At 36.7% G+C, this 25,316-nt stretch overlaps 1 protein-coding gene across 7 annotated transcripts in view; it reads right to left on the bottom strand.

The window, feature by feature from the left end:
* The window catches only part of PPP1R9A (protein phosphatase 1 regulatory subunit 9A), a 459,269-nt gene that overhangs the window by 13,104 nt on the left and 420,849 nt on the right, over positions 1-25,316 (bottom strand). For 3 of the 7 annotated variants that reach the window (XM_058296968.1, XM_023592373.2, XM_058296966.2), the window contains exon 12: positions 19,689-19,846. In XM_058296968.1, the coding sequence (XP_058152951.1) occupies positions 19,689-19,846 (158 nt within the window). Of the gene's footprint in view, positions 1-10,860; positions 10,945-11,042; positions 11,131-18,884; positions 19,186-19,688; positions 19,847-25,316 lie in introns of all 7 variants that reach the window. The other 4 variants (XM_071215169.1, XM_071215170.1, XM_071215168.1 and 1 more) reach the window with 2 other exon arrangements.

Raw genomic sequence — 25,316 nt, forward strand, 5'->3', positions numbered from 1 at the left:
TTGAAAACAATTTTTTTCCCTTAATGCAGAAAATCCCATATTTGTATTTATCATTTAGTTGAGAGAAAAATAATTATCACAAGCCAATTAGGCTTGGGTACTAGTTTATGTGCATTTTAGAATGTGTCCAAATGTTATTGGAATGCCTGCTATTTGCTAACCATTCCTGTCATTATGACAAAGATTTCTTTTCAATTAAAAGTACCTGAACAGAACACCATTGCTAGATAACTTGTCCCATTGACTTAAATAGTGAATTTGAGCCTACGCACAGCTCATTTCAAATACAACATTTAGAAATAATACATATTTCAAATTTATATAATAAATGCTTGTATAGTATAATTCCTGCCCATTTCCAAAGATTATTGTGAGAATCAAATGGGACAATAAATAGAAAAGCATCTTGTAAACTGAAGAGTAGCAGAAAAAGCAAAAGGATTATAAGAATCATAACTAAAGAGAATGGAAAGTCAGTGAAGTTTTGGTGAATACTGAGATCAGTTGGTTGGGTAAGTAATATTTTTGGTCATTCTAAAGATTCCAGAAGATCTGATGATTTTAATAGTGTATTTCTCTTTTGAAGAAAAAAAGGGCTGCAAAGATTAGCAGAGAAAGACTAACATGAGATACATCAACCTTCCATTTCATCCTAAAGTCTAAACTTGCCAAAAAAGGTATTATCAGAAGATGGGGATTTAAGAAAGCATGTTAGCAGAAGCATACTTTCTGTAAGAAGCACTTTTAGTTCTTGGACCATGGTCTAGTGCACTGTTTTCCAAACAAGCCTAGGAAGAATCATTTGGGAGAGCTGATTTTCCAGCATCCAAACCTACTGAATTCGCACTTGGGGGAGGGGAAGGAAGTCCTTCACTTGGGATCCATATTTTAATATGCCTAAGCTGACTCTTTATGCTTTAGTATCTATATTAATTGATATTATCCTGAACACAAACGTGAAGCTTCTGGAGCAGAGCAGATTATTATTTACTTATATGAAATAATTGTGCTGGTTCCCCAAACCCCAATTTCCCCCTCCAGAGGGACTGAGAACCAGATGTCATCCTATACATGGTCTATGCTAGAGATGAGGGACCCCAAAAATATGAATCTGGATGGTTACACAAAAGAGAGACAGCAGGCCTCCCTCCTGAGAGAGGGAAGAGAAATCTTCTCTCTTTAATGTACACAAATTCACTTGGGGAAGGATTTTGGGTTTTCACCCAATGTCAACACACATCTTTAGGGGGTAGATAAAGGGAATGTCTCTATGGACCTGGGTCCCATCCCAGCCACCCCTTCCCTCATAAAATGTAAGCTCATAACTCTGGGGAGGTAAATCTCTCTGAAGTTCTTACTATCGCTTAAGATACAATTTAACTTTAATGCTTCTCTGTTAGCACAGGTCCCAAGTTCCAGTAAAATTTTCTCAGAAAGTCGTAACTATGCAGAAACATAAAAGCATTTTCTCTATAGTCCTATATTTTTTTGTGTTTCTTTTTTAAAAAATATATTTTTAATTTTTAAAAAGATACTTAGATTACACAAAATGTTACACAAAAAAATATAAGGGATTACCATATGTCCCACTCCCCATGCCTCCCACCCTTCCCCATATTAATAACTTCATTAGTGTGGTACATTCGTTGCAGTTGATGAACACATTTGGAGCACTGCCGCTAAGCATGGATTATAGTTTACATTGTAGTTTACATGCTTTCCTACTCCATTCTGTAGGTTATGGATATATAATGGCCTGTATCTGTCGTTGCAATGTCATTCATGACAATTCCAAGTCCTGGAAATGTCTCCATCTTACATCTCTTTTTCCCTCTCACTGCCTTGACTCTTATAACTGGTATGTTTGAGAAAAACTGGACCTGATGTTTCCCATGGTCCCTCTGTTATAAATTTCTCAATAATTAAAGTAACAAGGGACATTTTTTAAAAGATGTATTTATTTATTTCCTGCTTCCCCTCCCCCTCCCCCCACACTACTGTCTTTGCTGTCTGTATCCATTTGCTCTGTGATCTTCTGTATCTATTTCTCTTTTGGTCTTCTCTTTTCATTTTTTCTCCTCTAGGATTCACCAGGATTTGACCCTAGGGACTTCTGATGTGGAGAGCGGTTCCCTGTCAACTGTGCCACCTCAGATCCTGGTTTCTGCTGCACTTCACCTTGACTCTCTCCTTCATCTCTCTTTTGTTGTGTTATCATCTCGCTGCATGTGCTCACCCCATGGGCACTTGGCTCAACGAGTGGGCACTCAGCTTGCCATGTGGGTACCAGCTTGCCATGCAGGCATGCTTGCTCTTCTTCTTTTTTACCAGGAGGCCCCAGGGATTGAACCCAGGTCCTCTCATATGGTAGGTAGAAGCCCTATCACTTGAGTTGCATCCACATCCCTGAATTTTTAGAATTTTATCCATAATTTTAATAAAGTAGTGAAGTGCTAAAACACATGGATACTCTTAGAGTTTATAAGCAGGCCATAATTAGTGACATCATGGCAATATTACCGTACTCCCAAGAGAATGGCCTTTGTAACAATGCTTTTAAAACTACCACCACTACCTTTTTAAAAACTGGCAGGAGATAGGAATACTGCTTCCTAATTATTGTCATTCCTTATTTGAAAAGGACCTTGGTAGCCCCAAATCCTGGCTAGGCAACATTTGAAACAAAACCTGAAGATCACACCGACTTAAAACTCTTTCATAAAATTCTCACTGCCAAGAAAATATTCAAGACAATTATTCCATGGGGACTTGCATAGTCAGCATTGAGGACAGGTTCTGAGGCCACCATGGTGAGTGAGATCATGGGAAGTGGAGCCTCTGGTGAGAGCCAAAAGTTTTCTCTCTCCAACTTTACACACAAGGTAATGAACAGAATGATGGAATAAGTGAGTAGATGCAATGAAGGCCCACTTCTAAAGAGATAACCGTTGTCCATATAGCTGCAAACCACCAGGTCCTGGGGTATTTTGAAGAGTATTTTCCAGTTCTTCATGAAGCCTGACAGTGCCCCTGCTGAGGCTGTATCCTGGGCTGGCCTCATTTCCTTTTGTATCCTGACCCTAAAACTGCATGAACTCATGTAATCTCTGTGTGTTTCCAAGTATCCTTAAAGAAGAGTGATAAGCTTGTATCTTCTTGGATGTAAAGTTGAATTTTTTTTTTTAACGCAAATTCTCTATTAATTTAAAATTACAGACCTATCAACCTTCCAGAAAATCTTTCTAAAATAAATGTCAATTTCCTTCTGGATAAATTAGACCTACAAAAGTAGCAGGAAATTATTCTATTACTGACCATTCTTACATTCTGTTTTGTTTTTTGGAACTGTTAGAAATAACATAAAATTCATTCTTTCCTTCCTTCTCTTTCTTCCTTTCCTCCCTTTCTCCTTCTCCTCCTTTCTTTTCTTATTAACCTTTTTGACTCTAAAGCAGGTTATGGGCTAAGCTGCATTTGCTTTATATAGCATATAGACCTGTAGCAGTTTGATACAATTATGAATTAAAAAAAATAGATATTGGATTATGTTTGTAAACTGGTCTGCACCTGGGCATGATTAAATTATGATTAGGGCTTTGATTGGGCCATGTCGTAAGGGCGTTAAATCCCCGCCCCTTGGTGGGTGGGGACTCACAGATAAAAGGCATGGCAAAGGACAGAGTTGGAGCTTTTTTGTGCTGGAGTTTTAATGCTGGAGTCTTGAGCTGGAGCCTGGGAAGTAAGCACACAGAGGATCTTGGTTGTGAGGAAAGAGGAGCAAGCCCTGGGAAGAGAGGAACACTGAGCCCAGCGAGAAGCAAGCCCAGGAAAAGAACCCAGGAAACTGAACCCTGACACACATTGGCAGCCATCCTGCTCCAAGATGTGGCAAAAGACTGGTGAGCGATGTAACTTATGCTTTATGGCCTGGTAACTGTAAGCTTCTACTCCAAATAAATACCCTTTATAAAAACCAACCAATTTCTAGTATTTTGCATCAGCACCCCTTTGGATGATTAATGCAAGGCCCTTCATGATCCCCTTGAGAAGTCAAGATTGACAGAAATGAACTCCTAATTGATCTAAATAGGTATGTGTTTGGTACTTCTTTTGCCTTCTTTTTTGCTTGTACACTAGTGGCTTGATACAATTTTTGGAAAAAATAGAATCACAAAGTCACTACTATTACTCTGATATTTTATTGCTGGGAACTGGGGGAAATAATGGCTTCAAATTAACTCTTTGTAATCCAAAGTTTCATATTTTAGATAACCGATATCTGGCTATTTCAATGGTTTATAGTTGCCAGTGCTATAGAGCAACTAATTCATTTACATACATCTTGAAACCATTTTATCTTGGTGGGGGAAGGACACCCTATGGATGTTTTTTGTTGTTGCTTATTTGCTTTTATTTTGAGAACAAGGCATTGAAGTATTTATCAAAATATTAAGAATTTAGGAACAGCCAGAACAGAAAAAGTATGACAAGAATATAGAACCCAAGAAGGAAGTAGAGGAGGTTAATTGAAGAAAACTTAGCTGCAGTCAGAGAAAGGGAAGTAGAATTCAATTTACCCAAACCAGATGAAGTAGTGCTATTACATTCTAATGTCCACTAAGGAGACTTTAGGTTGTAAAGTCAGATCTATCTGAAGGAGACTTGGAAACCCCATTGTCTAACAGCTTTGAAAAATATGCATCCAACTTTGGCTCAGGGCCAACTGCCCTGGACATACCCTGCTCCCAGATCCTCAATTCTGGTCTAAATCTCTAATGAATAATCAATTTGGCCCATCTGAGCTGGTCACTATAAACTGTTCAACCTTAACTTACTTGAGATGGTAAAACTGTTCCCTTAATGGGTCTTCCCAACACAGGGAAGGTTTAAAATGAAATAGCTATCTCCTGAGAGCCTCCTTGTTGCTCAAACGTGGCCCCTCTCTAAGTCAAACTCAGCATATAAATTTATTACCTTCCCCACCAGCATGGGGCAAGACTCCTGGGGATGAGCCTTCCTGGCACTGAGGGATTACTACCAAGCACCAAATAGCAATGCAACTGAAAAAAGACCTTGCCCAAAAGGGAGAAAGGGTAAAGACAAATGAGTTTATATGGCTAAGAGACTTCAAGGTGAGTTGGGAGGTCATTCCAGAGGTTACCCTTAGGCATATCTCAGCAGGATCACATTGACTGCCAAAGTTAGTACTGCCTCAAATAGCAGGGCTCCTGAGGGCTCTGGAGACAGTGTAGGGAGGGCAGACAGTTTGGGAGTCTGAGTCCTACTTTGAAATTTATGCTCCCCAGTGTGACAGAGTTGGGCTCAGTTGTGGTTTCCCTACACATGGCTCTTCTGCCCCTTCTATTTGAACCTATAGTTAGTACTACAGTTGATAGGTATATGTCCAAGAGACTTAAAATCTTTGTGCTTTCCAAGTGCCAGTTGGGCCCTGAGTCTCAAAAGAGTTACAACACCTACTCTCCAATTCATTGGACTCATCCAGGACAACCAACAAGGAGATGATGATGGACAACAACCATCCCAAGGAACAGGGAGAGTCTGCAACTGCAAGCAAGATAGTCCCATCCATCTTCCCCATGGGATCTAAGCCTCCTCTCAATTAGAGGCAGATGGACATTACCATTCCAGAATCCTCAGGATTGGGGAATGAACAATAGACTAGAGTAGACGTACTCTTATTCTACTGTAGACTGATTGTGATTCTAGCAATTGGACAACTTCTATCATTGATGTGAGGCAGTGGTCACTGAAAGTTATGAGGGGAGGGAGAGGGAAAAATAGGTGTATTATGGGGATGTTTTCAGGACTTGGGAATTGTTCTGAATGACACTGCAGTGAGAGATACAGGCCATTATATATCTTGTCAACTTACAAAACTGTGTGGGAAAGAGTGTAAACTACAATGTTAACTATAATCTATGCTTAGTGGCAATGCTCCAAAATGTGTTCATCAATTTTAACAAATGTACCACACTAATGAAGGATATTGTTAATGTGGGAAAATATGGGAGGGGTAGGGAGTGGGGCATATGGAAATCCCCTATATTATTTATGTAACATTTATGTGATCCAAGTATCTTAAAAAAAAAAAGTAAAGTATATAAAAAAAATAAAAACATAGGAAAAAAAATACAACAGCTAGATGATCATATAAATCAAACCCACACTATGAAATCATAAATTTAAGTTTAGGAATAATGAATATATTGTTTAAGGTTTAAGAAAATTTATACTGTTAGAAATCTGAGAAAATGTTTAGAAGCTATGTTACCAGAGTTAAGTACTACACAGGTATTTGTCTGAGTTTTTGTTATCATTGCTTATGGCCACCCAGTTACTTGATAATATTTGCTTTGTAATATTTGCTTTAAATCTTTTCTAGGCTCAGTTTATTCTGACATTCTCTAATGTATTTTCCCTACTGGCCACATGCAACTGCATTTTTGTTTCTTTTTCTTTTTCTTCTTTAAAGAAAATCTTGGCTCCTCTCAGGAGCACCTCTCTGGGCCAGGTATAGGCAAGAGTGAGGTATTCTTCTATTCACGCATATATGGTCATTGATCATGCCCCTCAATTCTCCTGTAAGGGTGAATTTCCATCCCAGCTCAGATAACTGTTAAGCAGAGATCCTGCCTTAACTCAGCAGCAAGACATAGCTGTTCTCCAGGTACTTGTAATGGAATGTAATCTCAAACTCACTATTGAACCTTAATTTATGTAAAGCTTCTTGGAGAGAAATAACATCCATGGAGACTGCCTGAACTATAAATCTATATAGTCTACTCATTCTTCAAGATATTACAGAAAGTCATCCTTGGACAAGACTGTCCACAAAATATGTATGGAGACAATTTTGTTTTCCATCAGAATGGTGTTACATATTAATAATGATAATGATAGCAGTTTTTGTTAAGAACTTACAATGTGCTTAAATGTGATTATCTCAATCCTCCCCAAAACCTGATGAGGTAGGTATATGTCTCCATTTTACGGATGATGAAACTGAGGCACAGATTTGTCCCAGGGGACAAGTGACAGAAATAGGATTTGAACCAAGCAGTTTCACTCCACAGTCTGGCTCTCACTGGTGTTCACTGAGGGCCACTTGACATTCACTATGAAGATATTGTTGAAGATGTATTTTAAGTACCAACCTTACTTCCTTTTTGCTTTATCTTATTTTCTCCCTGTCCAATTTACTTTTTCAAAAAATTACTGTTGAATCATATATACTTCTGTATATAAACAAATTATTTTTGGAAAAAAGAGTAGAAAAAATAAAAGAACAAACAAATGAGTTAGAATCAAATGGTGATTTGCTTTTTGTTTTCGTAGTCACAAAGATCAATACTGTCCAATACAAATATAATGTGAACCACATATATAAATTTAAATTTTCTAGTAGCTACATTGAAGATTAAAAAGAGGTGAAATCAATTTTAATATATTTTATTCAACCTAAATAACTGAACTATAATTTCAACATGAAACCAATATTACACATTTTTTGAGACATATTCTTTTTTTTTCAGCCAAAGTCTTTGAAATTCAGCATGCATTTTTTCCTCAGCACATCTCAGTACAGACTAGCAACATATCAAGTGCTCAGTGGCTACACGTGACTAGAGGGTACCATACTGGATAGTGAACATACTTATCAATGGGAAGATAGAGACCATGTAGCCTTAGTTCAACCCTACTAATTTAGGAAACCAAGGAATTCAGAGACTTGCCTATGGCAAAGTCAGGACTAATACCTTGTACTCCTACTCAGAGTTCTTTCCACTATTCATGTATATATTTATGGTGAATAGTGACGTGCAAATTCACTTCCACAGAGGACTGTAAACTCCCTTCACTGTTTTTTCCCTTATACCACCATTCAGTGTCCTCTTCAGATAAACATATCTTTGCATAGGGCTTTCCATTCAGTGACTAAACCAGGAGCTTTTCCTATAGAGGTCCAAAGTGCATGCTCTGTTGACATTGGCGGCTACTTACTCTAAGAATTGGGATAATCTTTTATTTTACTATTTGGTGTGTAATTTTGGAGATGAACAAGCTCTGCCAACTAAATGTTTACTGCATTTGTTATCTGCTATCCTGCCTGTCCAAATCAGAATGTTAACTGAACACATATTTGTAAAAGAATTAAATCATACTTCTTCGTAGAATCTATTATTACTATGTTTAGTCTTGTCTATTTTCTCATTTGTATCTTGCTATGTCTCTTGCTCTCCCTGTGGAGCACAACAGTGTTAAACTGTACACTTTGAAGAAGAAAAAACTAAAACCAAGACCAAACTTAGCAAATGTCTTGCCTCTTCAAAGTCGTTCAGCCTCAGGCCAAAACTGACTTCATCAGATTTTAACAACCTAATAAGAATTGGATGAAAAGCCTAGAGATAAGATTACTAACTCAAACCTGAATCATACTCTTTCCATTTCTAGGAAAGCCTCCTGGGGTGAGGAGTTTATTCCCTGGTCTTCTCCACAATTGCAGCACGACTTTGTAGATGGTGCTTATCACCCACCTACCTTCCCAGTCCTTGTGAAACTAACTCAACTGCATTAAGCCCTGACTGGGCAGTAATTCTGTTCTTCCTGGAAAATGTTTTCCAATGTGCTAGGCCCATTATTAATCTAATAGGAGAAAAGAAGCTGCCATTAGATTTGATTAGTGTTAACCAATTACTCTGGTAGCTCAAAAATTATTTTAGAAAAATGTCTCTAACCTTCCCTTGTTTTCCTTCTACTATTTCAATTAATGAATTCCTTTCAGTCCTGCCAAAGTCTTACTATAATTACAAAAATAATTATAAAATTATGATTCTAATAGAAAACTAATTTACAGCAATTGTACATGGGAAATGTTGCATATTATGACTATATTTTAAAAATATAAAGCTGTCTAGGCAACTAGCTAGATAACTGGCTGCTGGCTCAAAAGTTGGTACTAGCTGTGGTAAAGCAGTATGCGGATGTTGGCCCACCCTTGACTACCCATGGCTTTGCTTATAGTAAAGTGAGAACTCACCAACAGAATCAGGATTTATTTGATTTTCACCTGGGATTTATAGGCGGAGGGGATAAACTCTGATTACTACATGTGAAATTCAGTCAAACCTTCTCCCACCTGTTGGATGATCTGTGGTTATTACCCTTTTAAGGCAACGCTTCTAAGGGAAGAGGTAGTAACTTCCTCTGAAGGCCAGCAACCAAAGAAGGGCAGTGACATTTCAGAAGTGTCCAAATTTCTCCCCCATTGTGTGCTTTTGCATCTCTCTTTTCTTTAAATGGTTTCATTATGTTCCCCGCCCCCACGCCTCCAGCATATTTGATAGTTTTGTAGTCTAAATTTTAAGGCACAAAGTAGACAGCTTTATATTTTTTAGCCCCAAACCACACACATTTAAAATGCCTTTGACTTGCAGGTGGCCTCTAATTTACTGTTATTTCTCCCGAGACTGCTGACCTCAATGTCAAAGAGTTTTCTCCTCTTCCTTCATTGTATAACAGACTAATACAAATAATTAATTTGGGAATTCTCTCTTCTTGTCCCTTAACCCATTCTCCTACAATCCCAGGGTAAAGATACAATTTCCTCATCAAGGGATATGCCAGAAAAGAGAAAAAGGAGAAAGAGAAACAGTAGGGGCAACCTATAAAACCTTTAAGTAGTCCACAAATAATTTTATCATCTTTTTTTCTTAACATTTTTATCTGTGTCTTCCTTAGTCTATGACAAAGAGATGAATCCCAAATTTCATACATAAATTTAATGGTCATTTAGGTGCATAAATAAGTGGAGGTGACATGCTGTGTTGGAAAGAGAGGTAGTAAGGAGGCAAAATTAATTGTCTGTTGCATAATCCTGGACAAATCAAATAAATTCTATGAAGGTTAAGTTTTTTGCCAATAAAGTAAGGTGCTATCATCTGCCCTCCTGATATTATTGTTAGGATCAAAGTAAGTGATAGATGTAAAAGTGCTTTGTAACTTGCAAATAATAATAAGAACAAATTTTCTGAGAGAAAATTTTCTTTATTATTATTTTTCAATATTTACTATGTGCCAGAAACCATTTTATATGAAAACTCATTTAATTCTCACAATAACATTATGTGGTAGACACTATTATTGTCCTCAATTTTACATGAGAACAAAGAGGCAGGGAGGGTTAAATAACTTGTACAAAATTTTAAAAAGCAGTAAATTGGTGAGCTATAATTCAAACTAAGCAGTCAGACTCCAGAGCATATGTTTTACTGTCTCCCTATACAAACAAATTTAAAAATTATGCAGTCTCAGAATAAAATTGAGAAAATTTGACAACATGCTCTACAAAGCTCACTACTCTATAAGAAAGTCTTTATTGTTTAGTAACCATCATCATAGTGCCTACGAAATAATTAAATGGCCAAGTCCAGCAAGAGACAGTGGTCATTCTTACACACACATGGAAAGGACAGTCTTGAAATCCACTGAGGTATTTATGTGCAAAATGACCCATTCAGATTTAACAAAAGGAGAAGGGACAAAGTGTTATTGGTGACCAGGCAAAAAATTCTGAAATATGTCTAAAGTATCACATAGATATTCTATATTTATGTAAATAAAACTGATAATGTGATCATATATCTGCAGTTAAGGACCAATGGATATGCTCAAGGACAGATTGTGGGCTCTAAGAAGAAGGAATTTTGTGCAAGTTTTCTTTCAACTCAAGGTATATCACTTCAGCTCAAAGATGCTGACCATAGATTTTGGTGAATATGGAAGGGGTCCAGAAAATTTAGGTATAAAAATAAATCTATGTTCTTAATCACCCATCCATACCTGCTACCTGGTGAAAACCTACTGGCTTCTTTTTCCTTTTCTTTCCATTTCTTTTCCTTGCTGGAATTTTTTCGCAAAGGTGCCCTATAATGACAGCATGCAGTCAGAAAGGGAAAGTTGAACTTCTATCTGTTAATTCGTCTTTTACAGAGGTCTTGCTTTTTACATCATGAAGTGCTTACCCCAGATCCACAAACTGCTGCTTAATTTTTCCTTCTTGCACCACCAATGTACTAGATGACCTTAGTGATTTGGGACTTTGGGCACCATCTAGGGTATACACATATGCGAAAAGACCAATTACTATTATGTTTTTAAAACCATGAACCAAAAATCAGTGTATCTCTGAATCTAATGGTTTGTGTAAGTTCCTAAGTGTAAAAGAAAATAATGGATGCCTTTTTATAAGATGCAGGAAACAAAGCTATGTTGAGGAATACTCAGTTAAGCCAGAAGAGGGCCTGTTGGACAGAGGCCTAATATTCATCACAAAGAGTTTTTGCAACAAACGTATTGGAATGAACAAGATAAGCAAGAATAAGCACTATTAAATCATCCCTTGCATTCAAAACAGTGGCCAAAATGGCTTTTTTTTCTGTTCCTTTTCTGGTCTAACTCTTTGCTTCGAATGCTTGGACTCTGTCTTCCAATGCCTTTCTTGCCCTTGGGTTTTAGTGCCTTCTGACAGGAACCCAGCCCACTTCCCCCATATCATCAAAGTCCAGTACAGAAAGTCACTCCTGAGCCTGAGAGACTGAGAGAGAAAATGAGAATAGAGGCTTTCCCTTCTGGTCTATCTTGTTAAGGGCATGTGGCCAGTCCTGGGATAGAAGAGGGTAGAACATGGGATAGACTTCTTAAGCAGGCGTTGAGCTACAAAACATTGGTGTCTAGTGAAAGGCCCCTCTCATAAGTGCGGTTGACAGCTTGGCTGGCCTCCCGTGGTGTAGACTAATCTTTGTCTCTGAGTTATGCTGGCACTCTAAAGAGTAGCAGCTGCTGGGGGATGGGGACACTTGAAAAGATGCCGAAAACTGATCAGAGGAGAGGCTTTGCAAACAGAGTTCAACATCAAGTGTTGAATTCCACTAGGGGTCTTATCATACCTTAGACAATGTGGATAACTCCTAAGGCTATACCTGAACAATTAAGCAAAGGATGCTGCTTGTTTTTTGTTTATTTGTTATAGCATATCTAATTACCCGAGATGATTAACAACATTAGTGTGTAAATTTAATATATATTTGTATGTGTACTTTGTATGTGAAACTCCTCCTCTCTAATAATCTGTTGGTGTCTCTCTGTCTGCCTCTATCTGTTCAAAATTTTAAAAAATTGCAGGAATTTTCTGGAAAACAAAATAGTCCTGCTAAAAAAGTGTTCAATTAACCTTGCAGGTTAATTTTACAAATGATTTTGTTTACTTCAGGTGAAAGTTCTAAACACACATATATACACATCCTTAAAAGACATGAAACAAACTGTTCTCCTCTAGGAGTCTAGGTTCAAAGCTCTAAAGAAACACAAGACACTGACGAATACTCCAAAAGCAACAGGCTTTTCATATTAGAAGTTAATGATGCTCAGATTGCAGTATCAATTCCTTGAAATGTACATAATGAAATGCAAGAGTCAGAAATATGACCATGTCAAAATCCACTTCAAGTCCCAAACATTTATTATGTATATTTACATCATTACTCTTTGGGTAACTGAATTAAATAGCCACAGATGTGACACATACACACACACAAAGATCCACAGACATGGCACAAATGCCTTCAAAGGTGATTTGGCTAAGAGTCATTTTTAAAAAGCAGAATTTTAAGTTTCTTAATAGAAGCTGAAGAAAAGCAAGTTTTGGATTCTTCCAGATCAATCCTAATGCAATTCTTAATGGCTAAGACTGTAAACAGTTAAAAGTCTGTCTAATTATTTTCTAAATTAGAGATAGCTGGGATATTTTTTAATTAGCAGTAAGAGGACCAGCTGAGATGATGCGCATGGAATCACTCTGTAACCTATTAGCATTACAGTTATTTGGAAATCTTGGGACTAAAAATCTGATTTTGCCAATCAAAGAGCCTGCTACTAGGAAATCTCACATCATTATCTCACATATTTACTAAAGTGTGTTACAAGGGACACTTAAATGAATGCTTCCCAAAGGCTTAAGAGACAAGATTAAGTAACAATTCATTTCCCCATTTTAAACCCATCAAATATATTTTTAATGCATGCCAGAACTTCTGAGCCACATAAAAACCAACATTGGATTGGTATGATTTCACAGCAAGATGAAATGTGACACTTTGGTTATCTATCTATTTTGGTAGGGCTATGTAAGATTTCTATTACGTTATTTGAAATCTCTCCAATACTACCTCTAAAAATAAGTAGAATTCTGGGCCCCCAGGTTGGGTGCCTCAGTTTTCAGTTGGACAACTTGCTTTTTATTTTTTAAAGGTAATTAATGATCTCCTGTTAGCTAAATTCTAAGGCCATTTCTTGGACTTCATTTTCCTTAATTTTACTGCAATAGACTCTTGACTACTTCCTTTATGATGGGGACTTCCAAATCAGTCTTCCACTTCCCCTGTTGAAAATGAATTAACCATTTTTCTCTCATAATGTTTCTGATTTCTTGTTTTCTGGTATTGGCGAGACCTATACTTTCAGTGGCTAGAAACCCTGAGACCGGTTTTGAAGCTTCCTCACTTTCTTCTCCCTATATCTAGCCATCACCTACTGCTTCCTCTTTAGAGGTTATCATCATACAATGTTGTTACTGCTCCCTAACTCATCTTCCTCACACCTACAGTCTTTTCCTTTTTATTCTTCTGCTCAAACAGCTTTTGTTTTCTTGGTATAGGTATCTAAGATATTTAAATTCTAGAGCTTTAGTCTTAATCTAACTGTTCAATTTTATGTTGAACCACTCTACTCTGCATAAACACAGTGCTTCAGCCAGGCTGGGATAGCCCATTCCTTCAAATGTATCTTTTGTTTGCCTATCTCAGTTAAGGCTGTTTCTTGCCTGATGTGCCCTCCTTATCTAGGTTATTTTTTTTCCCCTTCCATTCTTAAAAGGTTTTGATTTTTTTTAAAAAGATTTATTTATTTATTTTTCCCCCTTTCTCTCCTCCTGGCCTGTGTTTTTGCTATCTGTGTTGTCTTCCCATTTTCTCTCCTCTAGGACTCACCGGGATTCGATCCTGGAGACCTCTGATGGGGAGAGAGGTTCCCTGTCATTTGTGCCATCTTAGTTCCTGGTTTCTGATGCACTTCACCTTGACTCTCCCCTTGTCTCTCTTTTGATGCATCATCATCTTGCTGCATGACTCACTTGCACAGGCACTGGCTCACCACACGGGCACTTGTGTGGGCACTGGCTTGCCACGTGGGCATGCTTTCTCTTCTTTTTCACCAGGAGGCCCCAGAGATGAAACCAGGTCCTCCCATATGGTAGGCAGAAGCTTTATCACTTGACCCATACCGCTTCCCTTAAATGGTTATGTTGTCTTCCTTTGTCAATTTAATGACCTCAGCTGTATAACAACCTCTCCCTAATCTACGCAATGATATAATTTACTATATCAATACTTATAGAGGCTTAATGCAACACATTAATAAGAAATACATCCTGTAAAGCTCTCAAAAAGTCAGGATTTCTTGGCTCTACTTGCATGGATATTAATTCAATAAATATTTTTTTGAAGGCATGCTCTATGCCAGATAATTTGCTACAGCCAAACATAAATTTGGAGTAATAATCTCTAGCAATGGTGAGCAGAAAGCTGATAGTGATTAATATACTCTACTTAATTGTGTCTGAATAAAGCTCCATTGCTACGTTAAGTCTAGAGATCAAAACTTGAGTATTAGACTGTTTAAAGAGTAGACATGAGGAAAATATTTTCATATCTTCTATTGCCACTAACTTGTTTTATAAACCTCTAGAAATAATAATTTTTGCTTCCTCTAATTTTAACTGAAACACAGATGTTTATTTTTATCCAGTTATAATGGATCTCTTTCTATCTCAGTTTCCTCTGAGACCCTTCAAGTATGAGAACAAAATGATGGTTTGTGAATATAGTCTTGAGGCAATTTAGAAAAGTCCCAAGTCCAGTTAGAATAGGCAGATCATTAGCTTGAGGATTGTAATCAAATGCAGCTGTAACTTAATTATCTTTGTAGTTACTTCATAGACCAAAAGTAATGGTGTATTACTTAAAAAAAAATCTAGATAGGTGGAGAAAATGACTAAGACATTTTCAGAATTTATTCAGCAATGTTGAGTGGCAGGAAAGATACTTCTAGACCAGGGATTGGCAAACTTTTTATGTAAAGTGTCAGATAGAAAATATTTTAGGCTTGTGGGTCCTGTTGTCTCTGCTACAACTACTCAGCTCTGCCACTGAAGCATGAAAGTGGACAGTATGTACCTAAATAAGCATGGGCGTGTTTCATTAAGGCTTCATTTGCAAAAACAGGTTGGGGAGGGGGTGGGTTTGGCTTCTGGACCCCTGTTCTAGAAGACCTGCATTCTTATTAATTCAAAGAAGAAACTTAATGAGCATCTATCAAATGCTAAAACCTTGTTGGGGACCAGGAATACAAAGATTAATAAGATGAGTGAGAACACCCTGATTCATACTTGACAACTAGCTCACTTACTATCATACACATGGTGATAGATGCAGAAACAACTGTGTGAAAAGTTCTGTGGGATTGAAGAGAGAATTCACTCTGACTGGAAATAAGGTGGGCTTCATTAAAGGAGTTAAAGTTTAAGATGGACTTAGAAGAAGGATCAGAATTTTCCTGGAGTAGAGTGTTAGGTGACAGTGTGAACATGAAGTCCAGTTTGTACCTGTGAATGTGTTTTAATCCCATGCCATTTCCTTTATTGATGAACCAATGAGTCATAAGATCATATTCACAAACATAAGCAGAGGAAAATCAGGTTAACCCTATTTAACCTCTGCTGAGTCCAGGTCTGAATAGTGAATTAGTCTCATATAACAAGGAAATCAAGGATTCTATAGAATGTGACTCAGCAAATTGGCTTTTGAGAATGATAAAGCCATATCCCTCTTTATTATCTATGATATATCAGCCTCTGCAATGTTATATCAAACATGGGATTTCCCTAAAGTTCAAAGGCAACTGAGGTCCTTTTTTTGGGAACTGAGTATGGGAAGTCTTTGAGGGACATGAAGGAGTTGCAGTAATGGCACTGCTGTAGAGAAATAGAGCGATTCATCATATATTCAGTCTAATGAGAATATTCTGTACAAATATCCAGGTAACTTTAATTTTATGCTCTCTCAGCAACTTTCTGATTTATGATCTTACCAAACGAGAGAGAGAAGTGGTTATTATGTTGCTGTATCTTCCAAAGTAAATCAGGAAATTAATATTCTGGTTTAAAAATCGGTGTTTTCTGAGTTCAACCAGCATGATCAGGCTCTCTGGGCTTGATTAAATCTGGGTGACATGTTGAATTTCTGAAATTAGAAAATTGAGGACCAGCTTCTTGACCTCTCCCGGTACTATTTGGTAATCAGAATCTCTCTGAGAGTCAGTTGGTTGATGGGTCTCCCTCTTTGATATTTTTCAAGGTGAAACAGAATTTTTGTGTGGAAGGCAAGAAAGTATAAGACCTTCCCAGTTGTTGTTGGTCATAGCTATGGGATGTCAGAGAGGCAAGGCCTGTCAACAAACTCATTTTTAAAAAACAAAACAGAGAGAGGGATGGGAGAGAGAGAGAGGCAGGCAGACAGACTATAGACTCTAGTCTGCAAACTCCTTAAGAGTGGGATGGAAATCTTTTTTTATCATTGTATATTCAGCCTTTAGCACAATACCTGACATGGAGAAGGTACTCAATAATTATTTGTTTAATGAATACATTAATGAATTAATAATATCAAATAATATGGAAGGTATAGAAGACTCTTCGAGGCTAGACATTTTTATCAAGGGAAGGAAAGAATGTAAGGCTACAGTGACTACTTTGACCTGGTCACAGTTAGTTGCCATACTAGTAACTGACTATTCACAAAATCAGTACTTCATAAAAGTTCAATTAACTGTTTCTGCCTTGTTACTCAGAAGCATGATCTGCCAAGGAAAATTGAGAATGGGAAAGCACAAGTACTTGGTCTCTGGAGAAGGAACAACTCATCCCCTATCTCTTGGTCCTTCTTTCTAATCCTGGGAAAGTAAACCCAAGAGGAGGCAATCATAAACAAAGGATGCATGGGGGAGAGGACAGAATTCACCCATGTTACCACTAGAATTCATCATGTTACCACTTTTATTACTGTTAAAGAACTGCTAAGCACAATTCATATCCCATCTGAGCGGAACATCTGCTGACTTCAAAGAATCATATAAAAATTAGAAAAAAAAGGCAGAGAGAAATAAATCCAGATAAGACCAGTCTTTTCAGACATCTCTGGGTCAGAATTCATGTTTGAGTGAGCCACTTTCTGTCTGTAATTTTTTCCTGTTACTATAGCATGTCCGATAGACATAAATAGTGGACCACAAAGTATTAACCTATAGCTCCAAAGTATGTTTCAGCTGTTTTACCTTCTTATGGACCAATCAGGGTGTATAAAATATTTTTTGAATGGATTAATATAGACAGCTTGCCACAAGTCTATAGCAGTGCTATTATAAACCACAATTTCATTTAATTAGTGAAAGTTTTTGAAGGCTTTAATTCTTTTGAAGTCAGGCCAAAATCACAGTGTAACTCCCTGACCAAAACTTGACAACCACTTTTGATCAACTACCAAGCTTGACATATAGTCTCTTGTCTCCATTGGTATTTTGGACTCCCTAAACAATTTTTGCTTTGAAAAAACTTCTACAAGATCTGTACTTAGTCTGAGGAAGATAATTCAGCAACTGCAGGTTCAGGAATGGAAATCAAGAGGAATATATCAGGAATAAAACTATGATGCTTACCAAATATTACAAAATAGTTTAAACATCCACAGTGAACTGTATTTCTGAGTTCACAATGTATTTGTGTAAAATTAGAATTTTTTTTTTTAGGTACTGGAGCCAAGGATTGAACCTGGGACCTCATATGTGGGAAGCTGGCACTCAAACAATGGGCCACATTGGCTCCCAGAATTTCTGATATTGCAGAGATAAATGGCATATGGACATTCCAAACCTGTACTGATGCGTATTCATACCTGCAATGTATGAGTGTCTCACATCATAGTTGACACTGGTTATTGGAATTCTTTAAAAGTTTTGGCAATATGTTATGTATGTGGGTATTTCTGTGCATTTCAGATGTGAAAAGTAATATAACCAAATCTATTGTTTTACCTAAAGGAGTAGATCAGATGTGGTGGGAGAATGAACCTATTCTTTTCATATATCTGCATTCTTTGACTTGTTTAAACAAAATTTATTACTTCTGTGAATTGCAACATAAACTAAAAAGAAAAGAGTCTATTGACATTGCTCTGAAACCTCTGGTGTTGATTCTAGGAGCTTATTTTTAAATTTGAGTACCCTCTCTGCATAATTTGTTTCATAATTTTCTATCATCTTTGCAATATAAATTCTTATTGTGAAAATTTCTCCTAACTAAAAACCAATTAATGGGTTAAGACCTACACCATTTTGATCATCATATTCTTTTTTTTTTCTTTTTCCTATGTGACCATGTTAGTGTTTATTTAAAGTCTGGGTTGTTATTCTAAGAAATATCTAGAAGGCCCTCTGAAGAATTTTTGTCAACAGTATATGTGTGGAGAGTTGAAGAGTAAAACTACTAACAAGGTAGGAAACCTATAAAAAATGGGGATCATGTGGGGATGGTTTCTCTTATCCAATAACATAAAATGAAAGTTATGTTAATTATTATTTATGAGAATAATATTTATGAGAATGATTATGAGAAAAAGTCATTTCTATATTGTACAAATTGAGGTGTTAGTGCAGAAAGTCAAAGCAAGAGCAGAAACGACAAAAAAAGTCAACAATACCTTTTTCTTGTAATATTTTCTTGGTGGTAGACTGATGATGGCAAGGAGATTCTTCCATATTGTGATCGGATTTTGAAGAAGAGGAGAGTGAAGTGTCTCCCCAAATAGAGGAGAAAGGCACCCTTTCTGGGTGTAGTGGTCCTTCATGAAATTCAGCTATGTGGTCAGATGAGAAGGGTGCACTGCTAGCCACTGGGGTGAGGGGAGACGCACCAGAATCTGATTCTGGAGAAGAAGTTCTCAAACCCTTGGGCAGAAGTGATTTGGGAATATGCATGTGGTTATAGAAACTGTTTGAAGGCTGTTGGTATAAGAGATTATAAAGGAGATTATGCCACTGAGAATTGATTCCACATAATTCTCACTTTGAAATAAGACCCTTTTTAATGAAACCCCCTGAAAACCAATATTTGCTTGTTGGTTTAGAAATGAGAATGCATTTTTTTTTTTTCACAACAGTTCATCGTATTACTATTGCAGCTAACACAGATATCTAAATGTAGAAATAATTAATTGCACATTCACTATTTTTTACTAAGTGAAACCAACAACTAAACATAAAAAAAACACCATCATAAAATAATAATATGGATAATCCTCTTGGTTAGTTCATTGAATGAGCAAGAAAACGATTTAAACTACAATAATATATCAAGTTGAGTGGTTACAAATTCAGGAGACAAAGAAGTGAACTATTCCAGCTGTTTTCAAGTAGGGCATAGAGTTTGGTTGCAGAAAAAACATAGTTTTCAACAAGTGACACAGCTCAATTCTACAAGTCAGAAAATGGGTAAGGATGCTCACCTTTCGCTCTAGACTGTCCTCCCCATCTGTTGAACTGACACTGTCATAGAGTCTCGTCCTAGAGGGTCTGTGGCGTTTGTTCTTCACAGAGAGTTGGGCTCGAGTTTTCAATGCTTTTGAATCCAGACGCTCTGTCTCTGGGACTGCTTCATTCAAGTCTAAGAAAAGAATATGCAAAACAATCAGTGAGAGAAATCTTTGGAGAAGATTGACAAAGAAACTATAGACAGTTGATTACAAAAGTCAAGGTTGTCAATAACACCAGGCAAAAACAAAGTGACAACTGTGATAGCCTGTCCGAAGAAAATTTACAGTCTAAAGGAAGAAACCGACACTAAAATTTAACATGCTAAAATAAAATAGCATTAAACCTTCCTATGACATAATTATAAAAAGCACTGATTTGTATTCGTTTATTTATCTGTATGAATATTTGCGTGTCTGATGAGCAAAGATAGAAGGAGAAGTTGTATATCAAGGTTGTAAGATTTTAATGATCCAGGACAAAATCCTATAGAAGTGAGGTTGCAAGGTCAAGTAGAGGCAACAGAAGGTGACCATCACTTAATATAAATACTAGTCCATTTGTGTTAATTTTTTCTAAAGTAAAATTTACTAATATACTGTAAAGACTATACTATTTTGGTCTCTCTCTCTCTATGTGTATATATATATTTGTCAAACTAAATATGTTCTGAAAATGTAGCTTGTTCCTCTTTGAATCCTCCAGAAAGACCACCAAAGAATTTATTTCAACAGCAAATTTAAGACAGCTAAGGAAATAAAAATACTAAACAAGGTAACACTACCAAAACATAAGAACTGTGAAGCAATCACAAGTACTTCAATTATTAGCATTACAGATGGGGTATGATAAGCAATTTTTTTTTCTTTCATTAACTTCCTTACTTCTACGGGCCTGCCTGTCTCTTCTCTTTTTCTGGAAACTACCTTTCCCCACCTAAAACTACCCTGATTCTTCACAGGACACTGTTTAAGTTGTTAAATACAAGACTAAAAAAAAAAAGAAAAGAAAAAAGAAAAAGTAAAATGGTAAACAAAGAAAAACTAGTTAAGGCTAGTGCGAGAGAGCCCATTATAGTCCTCTGTAGTCTAGCTCTCACCATCTTCAACCCTGCTACCCTAAACCCTAGACTCTAAATGAGGACTCAAATGATGTCTGGAGAAAAGTGAATACCACAACTACCTTTTACATCAGTATATGTAATGATGCCTTAGAAATAAAGTAGTTTGTTTATCAATCTCATTTTATCTTTTTTAGGTTGGCAGTCATTAATGCAAATCATAAAGTTTAAGGAATTAATAATTTGGTGCTTCTAGATTTAAATTAAAAATAAAGCAAGGAATCTGTTGCAGAAAATTAATATATACTGGTCTTCATGGAAAAAAACAGTTTCCTACAATATCATTTTCTCAAGTAATTCTTTTGTATACTATTATTCTAAAGGTATGCTCTAAATATGTTACATTGTATAACCAAATAAGGAAGACTCTTTACTCTTTATGTTTTTCATTTCTTATCTATAAAATCTAGCCCTTGGCATATTATTCTATGGTTCCAAAAAAAAAGGTTTAAACATTTTTTTTCCCTCCAAGAGATACATCTATTGAATGTCAGTATTTGTAGATGATTTTAACTATTCACCTCTGTACTTGAAAAAAGAGCAAATATTCAGGAAAGTTAGACAATTGAAGTATATATAAAAGGTAACTAAATGTTTTCTTATGGAGAAAAAATAATCTCTTTGATCACTAAGTCCTTCCAATAAAAATTTAAATTTGAGCTGTCCATTAGGAGATCCTTAGTTGTGATAATTGGGAGAAAAATAACCTTATAAACTCTTGTTTACATATAAATGTTGGAAACATCACATAGATGAAGGTAATAATATTATTAGAACTACTGTAGTACATGCAAGTTTTACATTTTATCTATCTCATATTTGGATTGCACACTCTAGAATATAAAGCACCTGTCACATACCCCACCTCATTTTTCCCCTCATAACAGCCCTGTGACACAGACCAATCAAGTATGTTATTTCTCTCTTGAAGCTCAGAGAGCTTCAATAACAATTCGCCCTTTTCTACAAAATTGGTTGGTGAGCTGACTTGAGAATTCGTCTTTTGACTGCCAGACTACCACTTTCTCCACTCCAATTTTAGCTAGTGTTAAAAAAGTCACTACAACAATATTTTAATACCATAAGAGTTCAGTGTTTTAGGTTATAAAATCACATATGGATGTATGAAATTTACTTCAACAGGCTACATATGAAATTCCGTCATTAATTTTCCATGTGTGTGTTAGAGAAGATGGAAAGAAAACAAAGCATATTGAATACCATAGAACAAATTACTTCACAAAGATTACTTGTCTGGTGTTTTAACAACAGCTTTGGCTACTTGGTGACAAATAACCAAAGGAAGAAGCTTCTACCTCTTTTGTAAATGCAGTCCTCTTTGCAATTGAAGTGTGAATCTTGAGGACTCGGGGTATTAACCAGCACCCAGGATTGCAGTAGCTATCTTATCACTAGGTACTGAACAAATAGAAAGTAAGGGAGAATGAGAACTACTTATTAACGGTGAGTAGAGTGTAGATAATTTATTCTGCAACTCCTGGCTCCATCACAATTCAGTAATTTGCTGGGGGCTGGTGTCCAAGAACCACAAAAAGGCAATCTGTTATATTTGCTTTAATTTAATTTGATTTTGTGCAAATCCTCAAGTGCAGAGATGAAAATCCCACCTATTAAAGATGCAGATAGGGATTGTGGGAAGAAGGCAGAGTAGGAAACTCCAGAAATCAGTACCTCCACCAGACCAACTATTAAAAAGGCAGGAACTGTCTGAATCAATTTTTTGAACTTCAAAGTCCAGTAGAACACTATATAGTATCCAGGGAAGAGTGGAAGGAAGAGGCTAATAAATTACAGTAAATTTCTCTCTCCATGTGGCAGTTACTATTGCCCAGCCCCCACTCTCATGGCAGGCAACAGTGGGATATGGACCCTGGTGTAGCTTCCTGAATCCAAAAACAGATATAAAAGCCACTTCTCCAATATCTGGGGTAGGCATGGGGCAATCAACTGAGTGTAGCTTTTGATTAGCTACTTTGCATCCCTGAGATCCAGCTTGGAGGGTGGTCATTGTTCCAACCTACCCTGGACAAAAGAGGCAGAGACTTAAAGATGGTATGCTTTGCCAGACATGCAAAAGACAGTTGAAGGGCTGTATTTGCTGAGCAGGTCAAGACAGCACAGCTTTGGAAAGCTGTGGAAGAGGAAGAGGGGACTTTCTTGGCACCCCTCCGCCCGCCCCATCCTCAATCTAGGTGAGTATGGAGCTGGCTGGTACCCCCTTTGTGGGCCCCTGGCCTTGTTCTGGTTGGGAAAGACTGATGTGGGAAATTCCTCTTAGGAGGGCTCCTCCTCCCAGAAATTGGCTCAGCAGTTGAGTGCCCACTTCCCACATGGGAAGTCTCAGGTTCAGTTCCTGGTGCCTCCTAAAGAAAACAGACAGACAACAAGCAGACAACGAGCAAACAATGAGCAAAAACAAAATGAGCAAACAAGTAAAACAACAAGCAAATAGATGAGGGAGCCAACATGGCTCAGTGGTTGAGAGCTGGCCTCCTGCATACAAAATCCTGGGTTCAATCCCTGGTCCTGGTACCATGGGAGAAAAAAAAAAAGAAAAAAAAAAAGAAAAAAAAAAGAGCTGGGATATCTATACTGATTTCAGATAAAATAGACTTTAATTTCAAAAACGGTTATGAGGGACAAAGATAGTTATTACATACTGATAAAGGGATCAATTCAACAAGAAAATGTAACATTTATAAATATCTATACACCTAACAGCACAGCCCCAAAATATATGAAGCAAATACTGACAGTTTTGAAGGGAGAAAATGATGGTTATACATTAAAGTAGGAGACTTTAACACATCACTTTCAATAATGGCTAGAACATTTTGACAGGAGATCAGTAAGGAAATACAAACCTTTACTCTAAACCAGGTAGATCTCATTTCACATAACAACACAATATACATTCTTCTTGAATGCATATAGATTATTCTCCAGGATAGACCATATCTTAGGTTACAAAACAAGTCTCAATAAATTTAAAATACTGAAATCATAAAAAGTATATTCTCTGATCACAATAGAATGAAGCTAGAAATCAGTGAGAGGGGAGAAAGGTAAAAATCACAACATGTGAAATTAAACATATACTCTTAAACAACCAACGGGTTAAAGGAGATATCACAAAGGAAAGTAAGAAAAATCTTGAGGCAAATGAAAATGAAAAAAACAACATACCAAAATTTATGGAATGGAGTAAAGACAATGCCGAGAGAAAAATTCATAGCCCTAGATGCGTGCATTAAAAAAGGAGAGATTTCAAATCAGAGACCTAATCTGAAAATTGGAAGAACCAGAAAAAGAAGAGCTAACTAAATACATGTGAGAAGAAAAAAGGAAATAATAAAGATTAGAGAAGAATGAAATAGCGTGTATAATAAACAATAGAGATAATCACCAAACCAAAAGATGGTTCTTTGAAATGACCAATAAAACTGCCAGAGGTTTAGCTAGACTGATGAAGGAAAAAGAGAGGATACAAATTCCTAAAATAAGAAATGAAAAGGGGGAACATTATAATAAATGAAATAAATGGGACTGTAAGAGGACACTATAAATAACTATACAGCAATAACTGAAATAACCTAGATGAAATGAACACATTCCTAGAAACACACAAACTACCTACTCTGACTCAGTAGGAAACAGTAGATTCAACAAACCAGTAACTAGTAAAGAGACTGAACCAGTCATCAAAAAAATGTCCAATAAAGAAAAGCTCAGGACAAGATAGATTCACAGGGGAATTTTACTGAACATTCCAAGAAGAATTAACACAAATCCTGATCAAACGTTTCCAAAAATTTGAAGAGTAGGGGACACTCCCTAATTCATTCTCTCAGGCCAACATCACCCTTATACCAAAGCCAGAAAAAGATATTGAAAGAAAACAAAATTATAGACCAATATCTCTTATGAATATAGAAGAAAAATGAACAAAATACTAGCAAATTGAAGGCAACAGCACATTAAAATAATTATACACTATTATCAAGTGGGATTTATTCCAGCTACATAAGGGTGGTTCAACACAGGAAAACCAATAGATGTAATATACCATATCATCAGGATGAAGGGGAAAAATGCCTGATCATCGTAATGGACATGAAAAAAGCATTTGACAAAGTCCAGCACCCTTCCTGATAAAAACACTTAGAAAATTTAGGAATAGGAAGAAACTTCATCAACATGATAAAGGGCATATATGAAAAACCCACAGCTAACATCAGACTTAATGCTGAAGACAGCTTTTTGTCTAAGATCAGGAAAAAATCAAGGATGTTAACTGTCAACACTGTTTTTCAGCATTGTACTGGAAATTCTAGCAGAGCAATTAGGAAAGAAAAGAAGTAAAAGGCATAGAAATTGGAAAGGAAGAAGTAAAACTTTCCCTGTTTGCAGATGACATGATCCTATATAGAAAATCCTGAAAAATTCTCAACAAAGCTCAGAG

Source organism: Dasypus novemcinctus, chromosome 5 (genome assembly GCF_030445035.2).
Source record: "Dasypus novemcinctus isolate mDasNov1 chromosome 5, mDasNov1.1.hap2, whole genome shotgun sequence".
NCBI classification, from domain to species: domain Eukaryota; kingdom Metazoa; phylum Chordata; class Mammalia; order Cingulata; family Dasypodidae; genus Dasypus; species Dasypus novemcinctus.